This window comes from Lampetra planeri, chromosome 20 (assembly GCF_965212315.1).
Source record: "Lampetra planeri chromosome 20, kcLamPlan1.2.h2, whole genome shotgun sequence".
Lineage (NCBI taxonomy): Eukaryota > Metazoa > Chordata > Hyperoartia > Petromyzontiformes > Petromyzontidae > Lampetra > Lampetra planeri.
The window spans coordinates 13,138,468-13,164,244 of NC_136126.1; the positions used below are offsets into that span (position 1 = coordinate 13,138,468).

Genomic DNA, 25,777 nt, shown 5'->3' on the forward strand with positions numbered 1-25,777 from the left:
GTGCACATAGCCTGGCATAAGCACCTTGGTGATGTCACCGCTACTTAGTGGCAAATGGCGGTTGTTGTTGTGCAATTCCACTTTTGGGGTTCACCCGTCGCTCGCCTGGTGAACCAGAGCGGAGCGAGTGAATGAGCATTCAGGACACCAGGATGGTCTCATTTACACGAGTGACCTGGGAGCGGGCTTGGACCGCGTATGAGAGGTAGTCGCTTGTGGTATCAGCTTCTTGAGTTGTTTTATGAAGCTCTTAATTAACAAGCGAGCAATCCCAGTGTCCGTATGGCTCCTGTTGACATGCGATTAACACGGGCGCGGGGCCGCGGTGTCGCTCGCAGGTTTCGAAGGACGGCACTGCGAGATTGACATCAACGAGTGCCAGAGCGGACCTTGCCTCAATGACGGAAACTGCACGGACCATGTGAATGGCTTCTTATGCCGCTGCCCACCCGGTGAGTCGCATGCTAACGCAACGTCGCCTTATGGACCAATGGTGTAAGATTTTATTCTAACCCACTGCCCATTTCAAATCGGTGCGCTTCATCATTCACTCGGGTTCCCATTCACGCATTGATGGAAACTTTTTTTTTCACTTAATTTTTATGGAAAACGAGACACCGAGGCGGAGGGTGGTGCATGTTTGGCTGCTATGCAGAGTGCTGCCAGAGAAGCCTGTTGTTGGTTTTGTACATTAAGAGCAAACTGGTATTTTTCGCTTACAAAGTATCTTTATGCAAAATTCTAACACTGTTAGAATGACCGCTTGGGTTCGGCAGGGCATGTGGTGCATGTGGCGGCACCGACCTGCCTCTTGCGCGCAAACGCTGCATTGTGCTCGGCGGAACCACAGCCGGGCTTTGCGGAATGCCTTCTCAGCTCCGACCGCGAGCCGATCTCCTTGGAGCTCCCACTCATGTTGTTTGCTCAGCTCTTGTCGTGTGGTGCCTTTGTCTCACTGTCGCCCATTGTTGGGACGGGCACACCTTTTCAAAGCCGCAATTCGGTGGCCCGAGCGACAATGTGGCCGCACATTGGGTTTTTGTGAGCTGGATGGTCTGGACAAGACTGAGAGCGTTTGTACATGCGATGCTGCATGCGCCTGTGCGTTTTTTAATCAACCGGAGTCGCCTTCACCTGTCCTTGTTTACACTCTTACTTTGTGAATGCCACCTGTACCCGTGACGATGGGTTCCCGACACTCCTTCAGGTCATTTTAAAGTTCTAACTACGTAGTTTAAATGTGGCAAGTGGAACCCTGTGAGCGAGTGGGGGGCCCTGCGAGCGGGGGGGCCCTACGAGCCAGTGGGGCCCCACTCGAGGAGGCCCGGCGTGCGTTTCCAGGGGCCGTTCCCGCTCAGGAGTGGTGGCCGCTGGATAAAGACCGTCTGGCCACTGCGAGCGTGGTGGCGGCGGCGGCGGTGCTGGCTTTGTGTACGGAGCACAGAGGAGGCCATTGTGAGGCTCGCACTGGGATCGAGTTCTGCGCGCCTCTCACGGCGCTGCCCCCGTGCTGCACAATGCTCATGAGCCTCTGCTTTCAAGTGCAAATGTTTTGCAACTCCCTCTCCCGCCGATGCTTGCCGCTAAAAACCGCCGAGCTGTACATGCAGATTAGTCGAGAGGGAGGGTTCATTGGTTTGGTGTGGCCGCTGGCCGGGCCCTGTGTGCATGCGTTTATCGAACGCTCCACGGCGAAGGGAACATAAACGCCGCGGATCACTCCGATTTGGTTTTTAAAGCGTGTCATTTGTTGTTCGCATTTTTTTGGATTCGATTTTAACCCGGAGACATTTTCGCCTTCACCAGATTGAATTAGTGTGGCTTTGGCTGTTGCGTAAGCTCTTTGTAGATGTTGGAGTAATTTCGTTTATGGGCTGGAAGGTAGTTTGAACCAGTTTGACGGCAGGATTATTCTGGCTTGTGCTGTTTAAGATTGTACCGGCAGTAATTGAATATCCTGTGTGTGTTGTAGTGATGCATTAGCGCAGCTCGTCTCAGCTGGTTGCCCCATTGCCTTCCTGGGGGCTTTACTCCGTGGTCGGCATCGGCTGTGGCTATACCATCATCTTGGCTGCCAAGCAAAATGGGAACAAAATATGACACCGCAGTGGAGGGATTTAATAAGCAGTGACTTGTGCAGTTTCATTATCATCAGCATAAGTCGGGAGACGCACACCAATTCGAAACTGATGTGCAGTGATGTTTATTTTTCTCAACGTTGTCCTCGCAGTTTCACTTCTGCACTTCAGTTTTCTCCGCTCTCGTTTCTCGGTCCATGTGGAGTTCCATTTGAGAGTGACATTGGTTCCACATTGGGACTACGTTAGTAACAAGTTGGTATCAGGTTTGGAACCACATTGGTACCATGTTGGAATCACACTGGTGCCACATTAATACTAAGTTATTACCACGTTAGTACCATGTTGGTACCACGCTGGTATCTTCCTGATGTCGCATTGGTTTCAGAATGAGTGACGAAGGGGGCTGTGCCGGCGCTTGGACTTGTCGGGGGGGGGGGGTGCGGGATGCCAAGTGGACCTTGTCTTTCCTGGCATGACGTGCCTTGTTGGTGTCGTGCTCACACTGGCTCAGTGCTTCAGGCTTTTGCGCTTTAACTCGTGAGAGCGGCGTGTCGGCACCCAGCATTTAGCAGTAAACAACCCTCCTGGCCAATCTGCTCTTCCCTGCCAATTGTGAGAGTGAAGATTGGCCGGTGTAACTCTCATTGGCCAAACATCCACGGTGCTTAAATATTTCCTGCAAATCCCTCAATCGGGATCACACACGGCAGCAGCAACATCGCCCCCCATTGCAAAAAAGCTTGACAAGACCCTCCTGAAAAAGAATCCTGAGGCTTTCCCCGGGCAAATAAGCGAAACGGTAATAAATATATAATTACACGATTTACGCTAAGATCCGGACTCTCTTTGTTGACCAAGGGGAGCATGGTGGCCTCGTCTGCGACTGACATGCCCATAGTAGTACCTCCTGCAAGTGCTGGCTGGGGGTCCATGCCAGGGCTGTCTCTTGCTCTCGTGGGTGATGCCAGCGTCTGCTCGCCCTACGGTGCAGCACAGCCTCGTGTGTGTGTGTGGAGACATGAATGTACATATCCCCCTGATATGCAATTCACTGTAACAATCCTGTGAGTCACGGTAGAAAATACAAGTAACAAAATTAACACGCTCCCCTCCCATGTCTGTCCCTTCACACATAAAATACTAAATTATGTTTTTACACATTTCATCAGCCATGCGGCCAGCCTACTGGGAATGTGTCATTCCATCAGAATTGGTTCAACATGAGCAAACTCTGGACATGATCTGCTGATGAGACACTGCATATCAAATCCTGTCCGGAGGGCTGTCTTGCCGATGGCATGCGTACATTTATTTTATTACGTGGAGGAATAGATGTGCGATGGAGGAGGAATATTGTTTTATCTGCTGATTTATTGCGTGCAACACAACTCTTGCTGTCTTGTACTGCTCGTCCTGGCGCCGTGTCTGACACTGACCCCCCGCGCGTTTCGCCCCCGCCAGGCTTCACGGGGCCCATGTGTCAGATCGACATGGACGAGTGCGCCAGCACGCCATGTCTCAACGGGGCCAAGTGCATGGACCAGCCCAACGCCTACTCGTGCGAGTGCACAGAAGGTATTGTGAAATGGCACCCTCCGCACTACCGGGCCCCACAGGCCCCAGCGTAGCGGTGAGAACTTCTGTGGAAAAATAACTTCACAGCTCAGCGGACTCATCCACTCTAAATACAGATGCTGATTCTGAAATATTCCGATTATGAGAACCGATATAACTATTAAAAAATATGTTTTTATTTTACCAGATAAGGCCCACGGAGCGATATTATAGCTCTTTTTCAGAACCGACCTGGCCACAAATGATAGTCGACCAAAGTGGCTTATGTGTACATTTATAGCAGCCAAATACTCTAAATGTATATTATAATGTGGAGGAGAAAACCGGAGGACCCGGAGAAAAATCCGCGTAACCACGGGGAGAAAGACGCACAAACTCCAAATATGCAGGAGGCGTCAGGGGTCAGGATCGAACCCACGGCCTCCTGCATACCAGGCCAGGTAGTTAACATCTCACCACCGCGATGCCCTACGCCCCTTCTCTGCTTTTGGAGCGAAGTTCACAGGAACAGTTTGCCGTGGCAGCGGCGATAGAAGCACAATTTAAAGTCCGATCTTTGAAAAGTTTGGTAATGGTGTAAAACGTGTGGTGACTTGTTTAGCGATGATCAAGGTTGTGCCTGGCGCGTGACGTTGCAGCGCTCGTGCGGCTTCGAGTTGCGAGTGTGAGCCGACATTTCACGACGGCGACTCCCGATTGGCCCCGGGGAGGACGCTCGCTCGCGAAATCCTCGCCGGAGAAGAAATAACAGAACTCCTTTATTATAGCCTCGGAGGGCTCTCACCTTTCACCCGGCCTTTGTTGGTACCAGGTCAACCGGCTCCTGGGAAGAATTGCCGAGAATTATAATGAGCGGCGGGGCCCCGGGGGCTGAGAAGGGGGCAGCAGCGTGATAGAAATTCTAATGAGTTGGGGGGGGGGGGGTTGGGCGACCCGCGTGAATAGAAATTATAATGAGCGCCCGCCTGGAAGCCGCTGCACAGAAGCGGCTCGTTCTCACGGAAATGGCGGGAAAGTTGCAGCTGGAGGCATGGCGTGCCTAGGCTGCCCCGCCGGCCGTCCAGGTTGCGGTGTTGGCCTTCCGGGCCCGTGCAGGCAGGCGAGCGAATCTCGCTGCCTGGCCGCGTCGGCGAGCGTCTGCAAGTGTTAGAGGGCGGAGCCCCCTAGCCTGGGCCGATGGTCGCGTTTACTGCAGGTTTCAGTATTAAGTCGCGTTCAGTGAATGCTTGCGCCCGCGTGGTATTGAAATAAAGTTATCTCTGAGCTACGATAGAGGGGAGGCTGCTTCCACAGTTTGATTGTTCGCGCGCTGAAAATTCAGAGGTCACCGGTTCTATCTCCAGGCGTGGCAGTTAAAACAATGGGGCGAGTTCCTTAAATCACTTCCCCCTGTGACCGCCGCCTCTGTCCGCCCAGCGGTGTAACTGGGTCCATCGCAGTCAAATCTGTAGGTAGCATTGAAGAGTAGGCCAAATACCCCTCGTCGAGGAGATCTCTAGAGCCCTCCCCCTAAACAGTGGCATGAGCGAGCGATTGCAGGGCTGCGCCTGTGCTTTGTGTTGGTATTCTTGCTTCGGAGATTTCGAAACACACCCAGACGTCTCAACTCCTGCTGAAGGAGTCCCGACTGCCTCCCCACCTCCCCCCTTCCCCTCCCCACTCTTATTCCCCACTCAACCCACTCCTCCCCCGTTTAAGCCTGTCTCTTCTACTGTACAGCTTCTGGTAACACTACTTTAGGCCAGCACGCTTCAAATCCACATCGTCTCTTGCAGTTCCTCCCCATTCGTTTTGGCCTCTGCGGAGCAGCTTATTTGGACTTTGCTTACAAAGTGATGCAGCCTTTTCAGTGCCTCTGTCTGAGAGGTGGTGCATCACAGATGCCCCCCACCAACGCACACACCTGGGGCCGCCGTGATGCCACGCTCTCGAGTTGGCGCGCGCCAACTCGGCTCCGCGCGTCGCCTGGCCGCGTGGGTCTGCCTGTCAGAGCGTTAGAGTCCACTGTGCCGTGCCACGTGCCACTTGCGGCCTTGCCATGGAGGCATTGGGATCCCCCCGGGGGCACGCCGCCATTGACGCTGCGAGGGGCGGCTGCGTGGATGCCGCCGCCAGCTCGAGCCCCCGGGTCCCTGCAGCACTCGATGGCAGCATGCCGGCAGAGTCCGCACGCCCGTCACTTTCTCTCCTCATCTGTCGCTCCTCACCGTGTCGCTGCTTGCCTGTCGCTCGCTTACCTGTAGCTCCTCACCTATCCCTCCTCACCTGTCGGTTCACTCACCTGTCCCTCACCTGTCGCTCACCACAAATACCCAGACAGTGACAAGTTAGAGTGGCATTTAAATATTTACTAATTCTTAACAAGCGTTTAATTGGTTCTGGAAAGTTGTGTTGTTTTATTATCATTATTGTTATTAAGTTTCCGCAGTGTGACGAGTTGCGTTCCATGCCGTTGCTTTGCAAAACACACAACATTAGAAATGGGAAACAGCAGAGGCGGCTGGAGTTTTTATTTATTTACATTCATTCAGTGAAATTATAGTTTGGGATTTTTGGGGTAGCTGAGCTGCGTTTGGGCCCCACGACGTCGCTGCGCAAGGGGGGGGGGGGCTGTCCAGGCTCACGGGAGCATCCGTCTCTCCTCCCCTGGCTCTGGTGGGACATCTCACTGAGTCACTTCTGCCACTGGGGCCCATCCTGAGAGCTGCACTTCACGTCTCTACCGACTCCTGTGAGCCACCCCCCCGGCCAGGCGCTGAGTTTGTTATTTGGTTCTCCGGCCCCCCCATGGTGCGTTTTTCCCCTCGCTGTGAAACGTGGTGACATTCAGGGCTGTATAAAGCTATGAACCACAGCACAGGGGGGTTGCTTGAGGCTCGCGTTTACCCATTTGGGTCCGGTCGCCCAGTGAACTGGGCCCCTGCTTTATTTCTGTGCTCTCGTTGAACGTGGCAACGTAATTATTGTTTGCTACCGCTTGAAGCAATTGAATTAACTTGCGTGGTGTCGCGGCAGCTGCTGTGGCCGTGCGGCATGGAGGAGCGGGCGGAGGAGCGGGCGATGGGCGGGGTGCAGCGCTCGCGAGCTCTCATCTCCACGCGTCTCGGGTTGCCGTCTCTACCGGCGCATGAATGCGTCTGTCTTTTCTATCCCTGCTTGACTACGTCTCTCCCTGTCCCTTCGCTCGCATCGGAATGCGTTGTTCATATCATCTCCGCTTTCTCTCTCATCCGAACACGCCCCTCTCCCATCGTTGCGTTTCACAGCGATATGTCTCCCCATTCTCTGCCTCGTATCTCCCCTGAATACTCCTCTCCCCTGTCACGTCTCCTTTCTCTCATATGGACGCATCTCTCCTATCATCTCTTGCGTCTCAGTTGACGGTGTCTATATTCACCTTCGCCTACGTGTCTCTCTCTGACACGTCTCGTGTCTCACTGCCCCCTGCGTGCCTCTGTCTATCGTTTGTAATCTCACCACATCTCTCTTCCTCTCTATTTGCATCTCCTCCTCCCTTCTCGCTACTTATCTATCCAAGGCTTTACTATGCGGATCAGTCCGGATACCTGATTAGTTGCAGTGGACCCCCCCCTCCTTCCCCCGTGTGTCCCGGTGCTGCTAATCTGTGGTGCGGATTAACCATCCGTGAAGCTCTCACTCACACGCAAGTGCAGATTTGGCGTGGTGCGCCGCCGCAAAACCCAGACGTGGAGCGTCCACACACGGATCCTGGAGTCCTCTCCCAGGACGGCACAGCCTCTGCTTTGGCTCTGGCTGTTGCCGTCCCCTGCCTGCTCTGTACTGGGTTGGGGTGGGGATGGGGGGTTACTTAACCCAGTTGCTGAGCACAAAGGCCCAAAGCTTCAAGCGGCCAGTGACAAACAGCACTATCAGAGTTGTAATAGAATATAGAGTGAACACTTTTTTTTCAATTGAGCAACGTTGTTAAGAGCTGGGGGGAGGAGGAGTCAGGGGGTGGAACGGAGAGCAGTGTGAGCAAAAAGGGATGAAAGCAGAGTGGTGGGTGGTTGAGTGGGTGAGTTGTGACCTACAGCGTGGTGAGTGGGTGAGTTGTTGTAACCTGCAGTGTGGTGAGTGGGTGAGTTGTTGTGACCTACAGTGTGGTGAGTGGGTGAGTTGTTGTGACCTGCAGTGTGCTGAGTAGGAGAGTGGTTACCTGCAGTGTGGTGGTTGAACACAGTGTGGTTGAGACAAAACAGTCAGTCCTCGACATGGCTGGAGTAAACAATGAGTGAAGTTCACGGGAGCAGTAACCATGGTAGTCGTCCTAGTGATAGAAGAGTGATAAGGAGGCGACTGACCACCGGTGAGCAAGTGACTGGGGTTCCTAGACAGATGCATACAAGGGAGATGGTGAGTCGTTAGGCAAGGTGAGCCTCAACACAAGGAGTGGAGCGTCAATAGTGGGATTGGAAAGGCAGCCGTTTGATCGTCTGGAATGTGGAAGGTAATTGCAGGCCTGCTTGTACAGTGCAGCGCACTGTGGTAATTATTTTGAAATGAGGGTCCCCAACCCGTCCGGGCTCGACCCGGACAGTCCAGGTATTGGAATTTGTGTTCAGGTGGCAGCAGTTGATTTGTACCGAGGTCTGGTGCCGGGTGTTGTGTTGAACTTGTATCACAGTTTACTGCACAGTGTTGATTGACCTGGGCTAACAGCAAGGCTGTGTCATGCTGGTTTGGTCTAGAGTGGGAAAAGGTGGCGGTGTCCCTCATGGGATCTTTGTGCCGTACAGTCCAGCAGCAGGAACATGTTACCACTGTGCTGGACCACCACTCGGCACTGGCGGTGTTTTGTCGGCCTATAAAAAAAATACCTCCTCGTCCTGGGTGTAAACTCAGCCATGGGGTGTTCTCTCTGCCCTCATTGCTGATTATCCTTTTACGCAGAAATTAAATCGCATATCTCGCTTGTGGGAATAATGCCTTGTTTGTTTCACTGCACACCCGGTTGTTTGCCTCCTGTCTCGCGAGGACGTGACTTATTCATAGAAAACCGACATTGTGGAGGCCGGCCATTGACCCAAGGAACCCTGTACAGCTTCTGGTAACACTACTTTAGGCCCAAAATATTTCCGACCAATCAGAAAATGAGTTTGAGATACCATCTACGCCTGGCTTTCCAACTGCAGCTCGTCACAGCTTTACGACTTCGAACACTGATGAAATCGATGAGGTCATGTGACCCCCGCGAGTGTAATGGGGGTAAATGCTGTTCATTATCGAGCTATTTTTGTTTAATAACTATTGTTCCAGGAAATACGTGTATATATTTACGAGTCATGACCATCACAATACGTCGATATTTAGCAAAATAGGAAATACAATTATTTTAGATCTTATTATTTATGTTGACTTTTACTCAGGAAATCCTCAACGAGTCTCGTGGTTATTTTTTCAGGAGGGTCCTGCCAAGTATTTGCAGTGGAGCAAGGTGGGGGGCAATGATTGCTTTGTATCATTCCGATTGAGTAATTTTGTGGGCCCATTTTTCAACTGTGGCAGATGTGGACCATGATGCTGGGACAGTGTCCTACTCTTGTAAATTATCAAATGAAAAAACCTTTTTATTTATTTTAGCAGGTAAGGCCCCTCATCTTCAGAAGCAACCTGGCCACAAATGAAAGCTCAACGAAGTGGCTTATATGGAAATTGACAGCAACCAAATGCTGTAAACGCATGTTTCTAAATATTTGGAGGGAAAACCTGGAGAAGCCAGAGAAAAATCCACACGACCCCAGGGAGAATGCGCAAACTTAAAAATGTACAGGCATCGTCAGGGTCTGAATTGAACCCACGACCTACTGCATACCAGGTGGGGGAGTTACCATCTCGGCACGTGGATCTTTAATATCCACTGTGAAACAGATGGAGTGAAGTATTTCTGTGGTCATGACACCTGCAGCGATAACCAGGGCGGCTGCTGAATGCAAACCGTGAACATCTGCAACAGGCGAGGAGTGAGCTACCTATGCTGGGCCCCATCACCACCCCGTACCCCGCGGTCACCAAAGTGAATGTAAATGTAGTAGTGAAAGCGCAATGCTGGGCATTGATTGAATCTCCGGCCGTCAGTGTTTACTCCGTGTGTGTGTGCTCGTGGGTGATGCAGGCTTTGCAGGGCTGGTATGCGAGCTGAACGTTAACGAGTGCCAGCCTGACCCGTGCCACCACGGCAAGTGCGTGGATGGCATCGCCAGCTTCTACTGCGTGTGCAGCCCCGGCTACACCGGCTTCCTGTGCGACTCCCAGCTCAATGAATGCCAGAGCAGCCCCTGCCAGAACGGGGGCAAGTGCGTGGATCTGGTGAACCGCTACCACTGCCAGTGCCCCGAGGGCACTGAAGGTAAACTATCTCTCCTCACACCTTCACATCACTTGGCTCGCGACGTCACGTGTTTTAGCAGACCAGTACCACTCTAGCCCTGCACTTGGGTAGGCTGTGATGTGGATGGGGGGGGAGCCTGGGGGTATATCGGACTAGCTGTGCAGTACCCGAAGTGCCTGGAACCGGCCGGTTATACGACGGAGCAAGTGTACTGCCGGCAGTGAACGTGGGCTGCTGCAGGCCGACTTGGGTCACGCCACCACTGCTGCTGCCTACATTTCGACCAATGGCAACAACAAGAACAACAAAAGTCCACTCTCGATAATGTGCTAAATGTATCCTCCCTCTAAAACAGACGCACGTTGAGGTGTCATGCAGAGTGCGTACGAGTTGATTGACGAACGTAATTCATACGGATGTCGCATCTTGGATTTTTTCCGTCACGAGATAGTGTGTGCCCGTTTAACAGATCGCGGCACGGAATCTCAGTTTCCAAACGAGTTGCAGGTTGAGTTTTTATTTTTTTGTCCACCCATTGCCCCGGCAGGTGTGAACTGTGAGACGAACTTTGACGACTGCGCAGGAGATCCGTGCCAGCGTGGGAAGTGCGTGGATGGCGTCAACGAGTACCGGTGCCTCTGCGACGCTGGCTACACTGGTAAGCCTGGCAAGTGGCGTTACAGTGTGCGAGTGCGCGCCGTGTTCTCTGTTGCCCTCACCGTGATGCTGGGTATGCCCAGGGAAAGCCTCGCTGAGTCTCACGACCATTTTTTATGAGGGTCCTGCCAGGTTTTGGCAGTAGGGTGACGCGCGCTCGCGAGGCTGTGACGCGCGCTCGTGTGTGAGCCCATGACAAAGGCTGTGGCATTCCACAGGCCTGCAATGTGACGTCGAGCTGAACGAGTGCGAGTCGTCTCCGTGCCACAACGATGGTTCGTGCAAGGACCTCATCAATGCGTTTGAGTGCGTGTGCCTGCCGGGGTTCCACGGGCCGCTGTGCTACTCAGAGACTGATGCCTGCTATGCCAGCCCCTGTCTGCATGGAACCTGCCTCGACCATGGGGAATCGTACGCTCGCATGCACGCACGCACGCACCCATGCACCCACGCACCCACGCACCCACGCATGCACACCCACGCACTGGCCATCACACGCAAAGATCCCCCGGTCTAGCTTTTCACAGGCTGTTCGGGAAAGTGCTGTAGTGAGCACCAATGGAGGAACACAATGGAGTGGGTGGCCAGCACCACGCACTTGCCCCAATAGTCTATAAAAGCTATACAGGGGATCGTTGTCTTTGTATATTCCAATGGAGATGCGTTACCGACAGCGCTATAAGAAACAGCGCGATAGGAGGTTACTATAACGTGGTTCCAATGGAGATGCATTACCAACAGTGCTATTTTTTTACCTATGAGCAATATATGAGGGCTTCATTGGGTTATTGGTAATGGCCTTAATAATGATACTGTACACATCATAAACGTATTAAAGCAATTAACAAACAGAATTATACATTTCAATGATAATGACATAAAATACAATAAGTTATGTACTCGCCAGTGCATTCGGTTGAAGCTTGCCTAAGATTAACCACCGTTTGCCATAAACACACATTCCGCGGGATGCCTTACTTACCAATGGGATTACTCTATCCATGAATCGTCAATGAATTGATACAGTGATTAACCCTCGATGAATCAATACTCTTACATGGCTGTCGGATCGACTGTGAGCAAAATCGATACAATAGACACCTCGCTTTCAGGATCCACAAGACCATGTATGGTATGAGACACGCCCCTACGGGCGACGTCATGCCTATTCTCTAACACGTATCGGCTGATCTGCGTCCGGATTTACGTGGCATTACGCATTTGCTACGCATGTGTCAATCTCGGAGACATTTTCCAGTCAAGAGCCGTTACCACATGTTCGCACGTATGTTGAACTTCTTTTGCACCGTACGTAGCCGACTGCACTAGTCAGAGGTGTGGGGGAAGGACAATAAACTATACACAACAACAAGCAGTTCTAAAGAAATTAGTTCGTAAATCTAGATGATGATTTAAAAGTTCGTAGCTCACAGTGGCTTCCTAATATCAGAAAGGAAGAGCATTTCAGACGGCCGCAGAAGCACATTTGAAAAGCGCCGCGCGATGATGCAGTGACTGGGGTGGGGGAGAGGGGAGCGGCGCCTTGTCGGCGTCGCTCACGGCCAGCATGCTCCGTGTCTTGCCACAGCTATCGGTGCGCCTGCGAAGCGGGCTGGACAGGGCCGCTCTGCGAGGTGGACATCGACGAGTGCGAGTCGTCACCGTGCCAGAACGGAGGCGCCTGCCAGGAGCAACTCGACGGCTACACGTGCCGGTGCCGCGACGGCTTCAAAGGTATGCGCCCGCCGGGCTGCGCCTCTCGGCATTTGGCGATTGTTGCCCGGCAATCGCACGGCTTCGGCGCGTTTGCGAGTGGACGCGCGAGCGTGCGTCCGTGGCGCTGTCCCGGTAATTCGTGAGCACGTTAATTCCCTTTTTCCTGCTGACGTCATGCCTTACCAGCAGGCCGATGGGTTGTGTGAGAAATAGTCTTATGGGTTTTTTTTGCAGCTAGACAGACGCGGGGAACGAGGTGTATTGTTTCCTCGAGGGTCACTGGTCATCGTCTAAATTGACACTAATTATAAAAGTGAATCGTGCTGTTAGGGTATTAACAGAGATTGACATGGGAACATGGAAGTGCCACTGGGGAAGTGCCACTATTGGTCATGCGGAAGCTAATGCTCACTACCGTTTCCCCTCTGTGGAGACTTCATACCTGGGCACGCCGATGCCCCCGAGTCGCCTGTGAATGTGGACTGTGCTCGCGTGAGCAGTGCCCCCCGCCCCCCCCAGGTGGCTGCGTGTGTGCGGGAACACTCGCCCTGAGCGTGAACTGACACCGGAAACCATCCCCTTCCCTTGCTGGTGCGCAGGCCCTACCTGCCAGAAGAATGTGAACGAGTGCGTCTCCAACCCGTGCCTGAACCGGGGCACGTGCGTGGACGGGGTGGCCGGCTACACATGCCTCTGCACGCTGCCGTTCACCGGCAAGTAACCAAGCGTGCCGCCCCCGCTCGACCCGCTGGGGCCAGCGCCTCCACCGCCTGTCGGCTGAGAGCGCCTCGTCCGTGGCTATAATGTGCAGATCCTCGAACCGCGTTCCCATCCCGAGCTGAATGGCTGATGTTACCCGGTGATGTTACCCGGTGATGTTACCCAGTGATGTAACCCGGTCACGGTGGTGGGGGTGTGCGGCTCGTTTGTTTTCCCGTGAACCATGGCCTCCAATAGGGACGGTCTCCCTCCCTGGGGGGGGGGGAGTGGGGCTGCTTGTGATCCCCTGATGTCGGCCAATCACGTGCAAGCACCCACAGTGCACTGCGCGGCCTGCTTTTGCTGCTGCCATTCCCTTATCAAAACATTCCCCCAGCTGGATTGTAGTGATGGCACTTTTGGCGGCAACGAGGGTTGGTGGATCACACGAACATTGTTGTTATCCTTCATAACGATGATAATAATAGTAAATTGTGCATGAGAGGGCGTTTTCACACCCAGACGACTCGGAGACCATGCCCATGGTGTGGTGCCCGTGTCTCGCAGGGGCAACGCTCGCGTCTGTTGTGCTCCCTCGCAGGGTTCGCTTTGCGGTCTGGCTGCTCCACGGAAGTGAGGGAGATGGAGCCACGCTCACTAGGAATGAGTTCCCAGTCATGACCCAGGGTTTGACTGCAGGGCAACGGTTATTCTCGCATGGTTGTGGATGCTATGTTTGTTCTCCGGAATGGCTCGAGTCATGTCAACAAAAACTCAGAATAGTCAGTAATCAAAGATGCGTACTCCCCTAATGTTGTTATGGTTTGCCGTCTGACGCAGTATTAATTGGACGTTGTAGGAAACATAGCTGTAAATAACCAGGTGTCGTCGTGTCACGCAGCGTGAGTGTCTGTGCCGCCTGCAGTCCACCAGATTGTTGATCGTATTTGTCGCTCTGAGCAGGGAGCTCTAATGGCTGTTTGACTGCAGACCCTAAGGATGATTTGGTAGCTCAGACGCCTGGAGACAAACACTTTGTCGTGACTTTTGCTGTGAATTAAGGGCCATTCCAGCATCCGCTTGTGTTAGTGAGCCATGTTACACATGTGCTGATGTTTGTGTGTGTTGAATTGTACGTGTGTGTACATATATATCAGTCAGTAGGTGAGTGGTAGTGTAGTGCTTAGCGCGCTGCGCTATGAACTCGGTCACCCGAGTTCAATTCCCGCTCGCGGCCAACAGTAGTGACGATTATTTGAACCAGTCATGGGCCTCCCCTAGGTTGACTCAAGCTCAAATGAGTACCTGATGTGGTGTGTAAACAACACCACTGGGGGACAAAAGGCAGCTGGGCGTGGTGTTGGCCACCCACCTCCTTATGTGCCATGCCAGCCTTCATACGTGCTCGCTAACAGCATTTTCCCCAACAGTCTGTTCAGGCTGTACGGGGGTGTTTAGCTTTGTTTTGTTTTTATTAGGCGATAGGGAGACAGCGCATTGGTAACACTTGTGCTTCGCAGAAAAAAAAACCTGGGTTCCATTCCTGACTCAGCCTCATTTTTACGTGGAGTTTTATGTTCTCCCCCATTTTCTGCGGTTTCCTGCCATCGCTTAACAAAATAAAAGCCACGCCATGTAACCGGCATTGGCCCAAACATCCCAATAGTGAAAATTTTACACTGCAAATTACTCAACTGGGATTTGCACACAGCGGCAACATTGCCACCCCCCCTACTGTGAAAACGTGGCAGGACCCTCGTGAAAGGGAGCCTTGAGACTCGGCGAGGCTGCTCTGGGCGAACGAGCACCATGTTGACCATGTGGCTGATGCTGTGTGCCCCAGGCCGTAACTGTGAGGTGGTGATGGCCCCGTGCGCCTCCCAGCCGTGCCACAACACAGCCACCTGCAAGGAATCGGTGAACTTGTCCTCCTTCTCCTGCGCATGTCCCCCGGGCTGGCGTGGTGAGATGCACCATCCATGGTCCCCACGGACACCACAACCTCCACATCCTCCATAACCTCCACATCCTCCATGACCTCCACAGACATCACGACCTTCATGATTTCCACAGACACCATCAGCTCCACATCCTCCATAACCTCCACATCCTCCATGACCACCACAGACACAACGACCTACTTGACCTCCACGACCTCCACAGACACCACGACCTCCACAACCTTCACAACTCCCACCCCACCTGCAGTTCTCAAAACGTGGATCCTGGTCGACCTCTGCGAGCACCCCATCTGGGGCGCTTGGCGAGACTCAGGCTCGCGTGCTCCTCCTGTTTTGTGTTTGTGGGCGAGCATGTACGTGTGTGTGCAAGCGTGTACTTTTGTGTGCAAGTGTGTACATGTATGAGCATGTACGTGTGCCAGCGTGTATGTGTGTGTGTTGAACTTTCGCATCGTACGTAGCCAACCGTGCTAATCGGAGGTGCAGGGGAAAGAAAAGCTCAACCCTGTTGATGGTTCAGCTTGGAACGTGTCGCTGCCAGACGCCGCGCGGGATGCCTGACAATGGCTCCGTCTCCCTGCTTGGTTGGGCATTGAGACGAAGCTGTTAACCAGCATCTAGGTTGTAAATCTAGAGCACAGCGATGATCTCTACCACCCGTGCCCTTGAGAAATGCTCACAGCAGACACAAATTTACACCCACTCGCACAGAGACGCACCGACTCGCACCGAGACCCACAGACTGGAGATGATGGTTGGGTTTTCACAACTCTGCCAGTCCCCCAAGCTGCCCGCCATATAGCTCGGTCTTTCCACTGTGGGGCTTCTCGCTTCGCGGGCTACGCGGAGCGTGAAGGCCAGCGTCGCGCCAGCTGGCGCTGCGCACGAGAGAGGAGCGACCCCACGTGGAGGAGGCCGCTTTGCTCCGAGTAAAACTCACGTTTGTGACGGCTCCGACACCGGCCGCGTGCAGGTGCCACCTGCTCGCTGGACATTGACGAGTGCGCCGGCGCGCCGTGCCAGCACGGGGGGGCTTGCATGAACACGCAGGGTGGATTCCGGTGCTCCTGCCGCCCCGGCTACACAGGCCCCACGTGCCAGACGGACATCGACGACTGCAGCCCGAGTGAGTGGCGCGAGTAGACCGATACGTGAAGGAGGCCATAATAACATTCCGCTTATTTAACACAAAGTGTTCGAGTGCCGCTGGCGTTGGTCGGTGCCCCGTGAAGGGGACGGAGCCGTGAACGTCCATCTCGTCCCCCGCAGATCCGTGCCAGAATGGGGGCTCATGCACTGACAGCATCGGCGCCTTCAGCTGCAAGTGCCGCCCCGGATTCCGTGGGTCGCGCTGCGAGACGGAGGTGAACGAGTGTGCCAGCAACCCCTGCCGCAACGGAGGCTCGTGTGCCGACTATGTCAACAGTTATACGTGCCGCTGCCGGCCCGGCTTCAACGGCATCCATTGCGAGCACGACATCACCGAGTGCACCGACAGGTGAACCGCACACCAGCCCTCTTAACTAACAGTGTGGTGCAGTGGTAACGCTCGTGCCGTGCAGCAGTCCTTACTAGCGTGATGGCGTGCGATGCACCGGCGTGTTGGCTCGTACGCATGCGCTTTGGAGGGGGAGGGTGATCGGCGTTGTGTCTATGCGTAGCTCGTGCCTGAACGGCGGCTCGTGCGTGGACGGCATCAACGCGTACACGTGCCTGTGCCGCGGCGGCTTCACGGGAAGCTACTGCCAGTTCGACATCGACGAGTGCGAGTCCCAGCCCTGCCAGCACGGAGGCACCTGCCTGGACGGCCTGGGCACCTACAAGTGCACGTGCCCGCGCGGGTACACTGGAGGGAACTGCCAGGTATCGTTGGTGCGCCGGCGCGGCCTGCGTGGTTCGATCGCGCCACCCTCGCCGCCTGTTCAATTTCTGTCACGGTTCCTGAGCGCGCAGGCCTCGTTTTGAATTTACAGCAAGACCGTCTCTTCTTGAATTTAAAACGCACCGATAAAATGCTCAACATGGCGGCGTGCATTGGATTGCGTCTACATCGCTGTTGCTTTCGTTGTCTGTGGAAAAGGTGGTGTAGGCAGGCCTGCAACCCCCTGCGCTCTGGGGATGGTGCTTCTTTCATCATGGAGATTTATAATTTAATACAGTTGCTGAGCAGAGGCCTAAATAGCCCAATATACATCACATGCCAGCAACACACCAATACACAGTCCTATCAGAGTCATCGCAGCATTAAGCCCAGGCCCAAAGGCCCAATACGTCAAGCGACCGGCAACAAACAGCACTGTGACTGTTGTATCACCTCAAGAGTTAACACATTTCTTGAATTGAGCGAGGTTATTTTTAGTGTAAAAACTTGGGGGGGGGGGGGGGATGAGGTAAAGACGGTGTTGGGAGGGAATTTCAAAGTGCGACAGTGCAAGGGAAGAAACGGAAAGGGAAGCGTTGTGACCTGCAGTGTGGTGAGTGGGTGAGTTGAGTGGGTATGTATGTCTAGGGTGCAGTAGTGTAGCGGTATGCACGCTGTGCTACGAACCCAGTGACCCGAGTTCGATTCCCACTCATGGCCAACACCAGTGACGATTATCTGAGCCGGTTTTGGGCCTTCTCTAGGTTGACTCAGCCTCAAATGAGTATCTGGTATGATGTGTAAACATCGCCACTCGAGAGACAATGGCTGCTGGGCATGGTGCTAGTCACCCACCCCCTCGTGTGCCGTGCCGGCCTTCATAGGTGCTCGCTAACAGCACTTGCCCCAACAGTCTGTTAAGGCTATACAGGGGATTTTTCTCTTTGTTTTATGTATGTATGTTGAACTTCTTTCGCTGGGTTAGTGGGTGGCTGGGTGGGTTGGTGCAGGCTTACTATGATGATCGGTTTGTTGGCAATAGCTGGAGCTGTGCTTGTGGCTGTCGCTCCGCTGCTCAAAGGCGCTCGTGGACTGGTGCTCCTCGTCACCCTGCAAGAACAGCGGGTCCTGTGTGCAGTCGCGCACGTCATACCGCTGCGATTGCCACAGTGGCTGGACTGGCCTCTACTGCGACATCCCCAATATGAGCTGCGATACGGCCGCCAGAAACAAAGGTACCAGCTGCAGCAGCAGCAGAAGCAGTGCTGTGCCGCATCACGTCGAATCGAAGAAAATTGTTAACATTCACTTTTAACACAACAAACAGAAATATAATTTACGCAGCAGGGTGGCACCCGTGGGTGACACTCTTGTGCCTCACACCAGGAATGTCTGGGTTCGATTCCTGACTCCGGTGCCTTTCTGTGTGGAGTTTGTCTGTTCTCTCACCGTTCTGCAAGGGTTTTCTTCCAGGTTCTTTGCTTTACTCCCATAACTAATAAAACTCAATGTATCAGATGCTAGCCAAACATCCCATTGCTGAAAGATTCCCTGCAAATTACTCAATTGGGATTATACAGAGCAACATTGCTCCTGGGCTGTGACAAACTTGGCAGGAATCCTCCTGAAAAATAATCTAAACTAAACTATGTAAACATTTTTTTTACCATGTAAGGCCCCACTGAGCTGTGTAGCTCCTTTTCAGAAGCGACCTGGCCATCACAAATGAAAGCTCAATGGAAGTGGCTTATCACGTGGACATTTTAGCAGCCAAATACTCTAAATGCATGTTGATTCTAAATTTTGAGGAAATCCACGTGATGACGGGGAGATAGAACACGCAAAATCTAAATATACAGCAGGCATCAGGGTCAGGATCGAAACCACGACCTTCTGTATACCAGGCGAGGCAGTTAACATCTCGCTACTGTGGCGAGTCTGTGTGGCTCTCCTGGGTAAATGAGCAGAACAACAACAATAATATTAAAAAAAGCAATAAGGATGAGTGAATGCGGCGGATGTTTTGCAGGCCTGTCGGTCAGTCACCTCTGTCGGCACGGGGGCCGCTGCATTGACGCGGGCAACACACACCACTGCCAGTGCTCGCGTGGATTCGAGGGCAGCTACTGCGAGAAGGAGGTGGACGAGTGCACCTCCAACCCCTGCCACAATGGGGCCACCTGCCGGAACTTCCTCGGGAGCTACAAGTGCGAGGTTTGTAGTTGGGCCCCAACCGCAGGAGAAGCGCACGCATTTTGCAGAGTGATTCTACAGAGTGTGATTAATGCCGATTGGTAGAATTTCCCAAACGTCCCAATATAGGGCCAATAGAGCTTGCGCCTGAAAATAAAAAAAACGCACTGTACGTTAAAAATTGTACGGCGCTTTGATCGGCAATTTGCACGAATGCTGCAGATGCGCGCAAATGATGGCGCTGCCCTTGTTGTTGTTACCTCCGTGCACATCGCTCACCTTGGCGCTCGCCATCTCCTCTCTCCCTACAGTGCCCCGTGGGCTACCATGGCCTGAACTGTGACTATGAAATCAACGAGTGCCTCTCGCAGCCGTGCCAGAACGGCGGAAAGTGCATCGACCTGGTGAATCGCTTCAACTGCGTGTGCCCGCCCGGCACCCAGGGTGAGCGCCGCAGATGCGCGGCATGCACCGCGATCGTCATGCACCGCAATCACCACGCACTGCCATCGCCACGATCACCATGCACCGTGATGTCTCTGTGGAGGGGGAAACCACAACGCGCCGTGGGGCTGCCGCACGATGGATGGGTTTCGCGCATGCACATCGAGTATGCGTTGAGAGGAAACCACACGCCGCTTCCATGTGCGGCAGGGTGGCGGCGGTGCAGCGATGGCACTCACGCCTCACAGCAAGAAGCGCATGCGCGTACGCGTGCTGCACGTGCGTAGGTATGTGCGTGCTCCTGCATGCGAGTGTGCGTGCGAGCGTGTATGCACCTGCGTGCACCTGCATATGTGCGTGCGTGCGGCTGTGTAGGAATCCTGTGTGAGATCAACACTGACGACTGCAACCCGGGCCCCGACGCGCCGATGCCCGGGCCCCGGTGCTTCAATGGGGGCTCATGCGTGGACGGCGTGGGCAGTTTCACGTGCTCGTGCCCGCCAGGCTTCGTGGGCGAGCGCTGTGAGGGCGACGTCAACGAGTGTTTGTCCAACCCCTGCGACCCCAGGGGCTCCCTCGACTGTATCCAGCTCGTCAACGACTACAAGTGCCAGTGCCGGCCCGGGTTCACAGGTTCATTCTCCGCAGCGCCGTGGCATTCTCGCCGCGTCATCACTGGGTTTACGAGCGCTTTGCGTGCACGATGTTGGGTTTAGAATTTTCACGAATCTGCTCCGTGAGGTCACCCAACCCGTGCACTCCAAAGCGCCGCGCTAGAGGCGCATACTTGGGGGTCAACTTTCTCGGCGCGATCTCCACGCCGAGGCCGTAATTTATTGTTTTGGCCAAACAGCCGTTTTTAGTAATTAACAATGATAAACAGCCACATTTGTTTGTTTTCTAATAATTTCACGCAAAACCCGACTGACCTTCGTCACATGCTTTGGCTTCATCGTTTTTTTTCTCGCCTACGTTAATCGCAAATGCTTCCATCAGTAAGCCGACAGTGGTTGCCGTCGTCGTTGTGTGACGCGGGTTTGTGTTGCATGGCGCCACGCAGGTCACAACTGCGAGGTGGTGATCAATACGTGCCGGTTGGAGCCGTGCCGCAACAGCGGCACGTGCATGATCACCGTCAACACGCCGCTGGGATTCACCTGCCTGTGCGCCCCGGTAAGTCCCGTCGCACGAGCCCCACGCGGCGCGCACTATAGACAAGGCGGAGGGCCTGCAGGAACGTTCCTGCGGGCCGGAACACAGACCGGTTGCAGTTGTTGTTGCCTTCGGGCAGGCGCCGATGGGTTCCGCATCGGGCGGAGCTCACGGCCCTCTCCATGTATGGGGCTTCCAGAGGCACAAGGTAGCGGCGAACATTCGTGGACAAAGATTGTGGAAACGAACGAGCAATTAAATGTGCGCGAGCAGTTGCGTTGTGCGTGACTGACCGTGCCGTGTCGCCCACAGGGCTACGCGGGCCATGCGTGTGAGGACAACGCGTACACGTGTGGCAACCTGAGCTGCCGCAATGGCGGCACGTGCCTGCTGGACCGTGCCGCGGGCCCGCTGTGCGTGTGCCCGCGTGCGTGGCGCGGCCCCGAGTGCCAGTACCATAGCGGCGGTGGCGGAGGAAGCAGCGCATGTGCCAGCTCACCGTGCGAGAATGGCGCTGCGTGCTACGAGGAGGTGCGCCCACCATTCTACCGCTGCGTGTGCCCACCCCTCTTCACAGGTGAGCGCCTCGCTGGCGGTAGGTCGCCTTCGCGTCACACTTCTCATTGCTCCTACCACTAGTGTGGTTACCATTTTCGTGACTTTCTACTCATTGATTCCTCCACACCCGAGTTGAGGACTTGGGTCAACCCGACGCTGACCCATTTCATCTCACCCAATCGCATGCTCGCTTACCCACGTGCGCCCAAGTCTTGCTTACCCTCGCACTCAACTCTCGCCCTCGTAGCTCCGGCCAATAGCCAGAGAACCCGGACACCAATCCCGCGCAACCGCGTCACGGGGACGCGGTTGCTCGTCCCCGCGATTGCTCGTCCCCGCGATGCGCCGCATCAAGGATGGCGAGTGAGGGTTTGTGTGAACGTCCGCTTGCTGTGTGAAGGGCCGCGATGCCGGGTGCTGGGCCCAAAGGTGCCCGGCGACGCCAGCTCGGGCCGCGCTCTGCCTGTGCCGCCCCCCGTGCTGGAAGAGAGCTGCCCTGTCGCCGAGTGCGAGAGCCACGCGGGCGACGGACTATGCGACCGGGACTGCAACAACCACGCGTGTGCGTGGGATGGGGGCGACTGTTCCCTGCACTTCCCCTCACCCTGGCGCAACTGCTCCATTCGGCTGCAGTGCTGGCTCCGCTTCCGCAACGGCGAGTGCGACGAGCAGTGCAACTCCCTGGGCTGCCTTTTTGACGGGTTCGACTGCCAGCTCGGCATGAAGAACTGCAAGTGAGTTGGCGGGGGAGGGGGGGGGTGTGGCGGCGTCGCCACCGTCGCGTGGATTCTCCATCGGGTTGTCCTGAAGCACGCGTCACGTGTAAACTCCTAGAAGAGTAATTAGGCAGCAGGATCCCCTGTATGGTGTGTGTAACGTGACTGGGCGCGCTCGTCGCCCGTTATCGGGTTGGGCAAGCTCCTACGTTTTGAGTCTGCGTGCACCGCGCGTGATTGTGGAACCGGCGGGGCTGATGCGATCACACCACCGTCGAGTGATGTCCCCTTGCCTCTCGCCCCCACGAACACCGCGCGCTGCCGATCGAGCCTAACGCGATTGCGGTTCTGGTCGTTCCGGCGATCGTGCTCCAAGTGCCGCAAGTACATCTCGCCCCTCCCTTGTGCTCCGCAGCCCGCTGTATAACGCCTACTGCACGGCACACTATGCCGACCAGCACTGCGACCAGGGCTGCAATAGCGACGAGTGCGGCTGGGACGGGGGCGACTGCGCGGGCGAGGTGCCCGAGCGGCTGGCGGACGGCGTGCTGGTGCTCATCGTGCTGCTGCCGCCTGCGCGCGTGCACAACGACTCCGCCAACTTCCTGCGCCAGCTGGGCAGCCTGCTGCATGCCACCGCGCGCTTCAAGAAAGACACCAATGGCCAGGACATGATCTTCCCCTACTACGGGGACGAGGCGAGGGGGGGTGTCGGGCCGCGCCTGGAGCGCGCGTCCCGCTCGCTTTCGCGATTCGTCCGGGAGATGGAGCGGCCACTGATCGGGTGAGATGCTCGCTCGCGCACCGTCAAGCGAACGTGACTCGTGCGATCCACCCTGCGTTCGACCACGCTACGTTGGTTCACTGGCCGCTTGGCAAGCCATGTCTTTGGGGCCGTTCACTTGAAACAAAATGGAGCCCCTCGTCGTTGAGCCACGTGTCAATTTGAACGCTGCATTTTTAAACCGGTGTGAAACGTCGTTTTGAAACTTTCCATGTGCACATGCACATGCGCACATGCACACACGCACATGGTCGTGTAGTGGTTAGCGTGCTGCTGTGCTACGAACCCGGTGACCCGATTCCCGCTCACGGCCAACACCAGTGACGATTATCCGAACCGGTCCTGAACTCTCCCCTAGGTCGACTCAGCCTCAAACGAGTACCTGGTGTGGTGTGTAATCATTGCCGCTGGAGAGACAAAGGCGGCCGGGCGTAGTGCTGGCTACCCCACCCCCTCGTGTGCCACAGTGCCAGCCTTCATAGGTCCTACTCGCTAATAGCACTTGCCCCAACAGTCTGTTAAGGCTATAAGGGGGATCTTTGTCTTTCTGTGTGTGTGTGCGTGGGTGGCAGCTCCAAGGTCTATGTGGAGATCGACAACCGCCACTGTTACCAGACCTCGGACCGCTGCTTCTCGAGCGCCGCCGATGCGGCGGCGTTTCTCGCCGCGCAGGCGACACATGGCAGCCTCCCCCTGCCCCTCCTGGGTGTCTCCAGTACGACACCCCCACCACCCCCACCACCCTCACCACCCTCACCACCCTCACCACCCTCACCACCCTCCCTCACCTCCCTTCACAGTGGGCAAAATGTAAATGTGGAAGAAGGCCTAGTATGAAGCCTACCTGCATCCCCTATGCCACACGTTCACTGACACTCGCACAGACACTCGCTCGCACACCCTCACGCACCCTCACACTGTGTGTGTTTGTAGAGTGTAGCTGCGTTGAGTGTAGGGGTGTACTCCTAACCAATCTCAGTATTCCACATTCATATTCTTTGGCCGTGCGTGTGTTAGGGCCATGTTGTAGGATCTAGATTGAAAACTAATTTCTTTAGAAGCACTTTTTGTGTGTTAGTTGGTTGTCTTTCCCCCACTCCTCCGATTAGCACAGTTGGCTACATAAGGTGCGAAAGTTCAACATACGTACATACAGGATCACCTCTGCCACGATTGCTATGAATGCGGTGGCTAAACCGCTGTTTCTGAGGTGTGTACACGGTTTATCTCCTCACGTCTGTGACAGGATTTTCGACGCATTTTTTTATTTGTTTGTAAGGACTGTTTATTCTGCCTACAGTGAGTTCTGGTGTTGGTTTTTTGTAAATAATTTGTTGCTATTTTTACTCATGAGTTGGCACATTCCCACCTACACTGCCGTCCTTATAACAGAGCTGCTTTGCGCAGTGGGGCTTTACCAGCTGAAATATAAAGTCTTAGTTTGAGTGTTGTTGATCCGGTGTCTCGCTGTGCGTGCAGGCGAGGTGCCTGACGTGACGGCGCCGCGTATCCAAGTCTACGTGCTGCTGGGCCTCGTGCTGCTCGTGCTCATGGTGGTTGTGCTGCTCGGCGTGCTGGTCGGGCGCAAGCGGCGGCGCGAGCAGGGCACCCTCTGGTTCCCCGAAGGCTTCATCCTGGGCCCCCCCTCTGACAAGAAGAAGCGCCGGGAGCCCGTGGGACAGGACGACGTGGGAATGAAGTACGCGGCACTGCGGCGTGGCGTCGGTGCCAGCGGGGGCGTGTGCCGGGAATCGTGCCGCGATGCAGGGAGGGAAACGCGCAGATCGGATCCTAGAAACGCCACACCCATCCGTGTATGACCCGGACAGCTCTCCGGAATCGGCATCTGTGTCGGACTTCATGAAAGTTTACCTAGCAGTGTTGATAGACCTGGGCTGGCATGTGGAGGCTGAGGGAGCAAGCCCCTTAATGCTTTTCAGCTCAGGCTTCAAGTTATTTGTGCGCCAGTTCCGTCCGTTCATGTTTCTGAGCACATGGTTGTATTTGAGTTTTGTGCGATGCTCGGTGCTGGCCCTGTGAAGTTCTTGAGACGTTGAACAACACTCGTCTGAGAACTAACGCGCTGGTGTTCTGTGCTGTGTGTGGCACCTTCTGTCTTTCTCCGTCTCTCTGTCTCTTTCTGTGCATGGTGTTGTGCTACCAGGACCTTGTCTCAGAGCTCCGTGGAGGACAGTCTGATCGATGGAAACCAGAACGAGGCGTGGCTGGATGGCAGCGTGCCCAGCACCAAGCGTAGGAAGGTGTGTACACACAGACACACAAAAGGTTCCCCGCATAGCCTTCACGGACTGTTAGGGCAAGTTCTAGATTTGAAGCTTTCGTGACTGCAAGAATTCATACTCTTAGGCTTTTTTGGTAAAGTCACGGAGGTAAAAAATAAAATTAATAAAAGTAATAATAGAAATAAAATAATAAATCACGACGTTTCGGAGGCAACACAAGCTTCCGTCTTCAGGTGGAACCGTCACAACACAATTGCTGTACTTGATACAGCAATTGCTGTACTTGATACAGCAATTGTGCTGTGACGGTTCCACCTGAAGACGGAAGCTTGTGTTGCCTCCGAAACATCGTGAATTATTATTTTATTTCTATTATTACTTCTATTATTTTTATTTTTTACCTACGTGACTTTACCCAAAAAGCCTACGAGTATGTTAGGGCAAGTGCTGTTAGCGAGCACCTCAGAAGACCGGTACAGCACATGAAAGGGTGGTGTGGCCAGCACGAACACCGGCTGCCTTTGTCTCCGCAAATACCGATGTTTACACACCACACATGGTACTCGCTTAAAGCTCATGTGACCTAGGGGAGGCCCAAGACTAGTCCAGATAATCGCTATCACTGATGGTTTGCAATGAACGGGAATTGAACTCGGGTAGTCTGGGTTCGTAGTGCAGTGCGCTAACCACTGCGCCGCGGCTCCCCGCATCCAAGCTGTATGATCACTCGGCTACATGCGTGGCCTGCAGCAGAGCCAGCGATTGGCGAGCCAAACCTCCGACCGGGA

The 25,777-nt window shown here is 54.5% G+C and overlaps 1 protein-coding gene across 1 annotated transcript in view; it reads left to right on the plus strand.

Moving 5' to 3' along the window:
* Positions 1–25,777, plus strand: part of LOC144724469 (uncharacterized) — an 81,741-nt gene that overhangs the window by 46,963 nt on the left and 9,001 nt on the right. The window contains exons 9-30 of the mRNA XM_078603626.1: positions 339–452; positions 3,543–3,656; positions 9,790–10,023; positions 10,553–10,663; positions 10,881–11,073; positions 12,251–12,396; positions 12,978–13,091; positions 14,921–15,040; positions 16,012–16,164; positions 16,308–16,536; positions 16,700–16,901; positions 17,981–18,134; positions 18,929–19,113; positions 19,404–19,536; positions 19,912–20,169; positions 20,597–20,709; positions 21,001–21,265; positions 21,647–21,980; positions 22,378–22,746; positions 23,319–23,461; positions 24,226–24,445; positions 24,911–25,007. Coding sequence (XP_078459752.1) covers positions 339–452; positions 3,543–3,656; positions 9,790–10,023; positions 10,553–10,663; positions 10,881–11,073; positions 12,251–12,396; positions 12,978–13,091; positions 14,921–15,040; positions 16,012–16,164; positions 16,308–16,536; positions 16,700–16,901; positions 17,981–18,134; positions 18,929–19,113; positions 19,404–19,536; positions 19,912–20,169; positions 20,597–20,709; positions 21,001–21,265; positions 21,647–21,980; positions 22,378–22,746; positions 23,319–23,461; positions 24,226–24,445; positions 24,911–25,007 — 4,001 coding nt within the window. The remainder of the gene's footprint in view (positions 1–338; positions 453–3,542; positions 3,657–9,789; positions 10,024–10,552; positions 10,664–10,880; positions 11,074–12,250; positions 12,397–12,977; positions 13,092–14,920; positions 15,041–16,011; positions 16,165–16,307; positions 16,537–16,699; positions 16,902–17,980; positions 18,135–18,928; positions 19,114–19,403; positions 19,537–19,911; positions 20,170–20,596; positions 20,710–21,000; positions 21,266–21,646; positions 21,981–22,377; positions 22,747–23,318; positions 23,462–24,225; positions 24,446–24,910; positions 25,008–25,777) is intronic.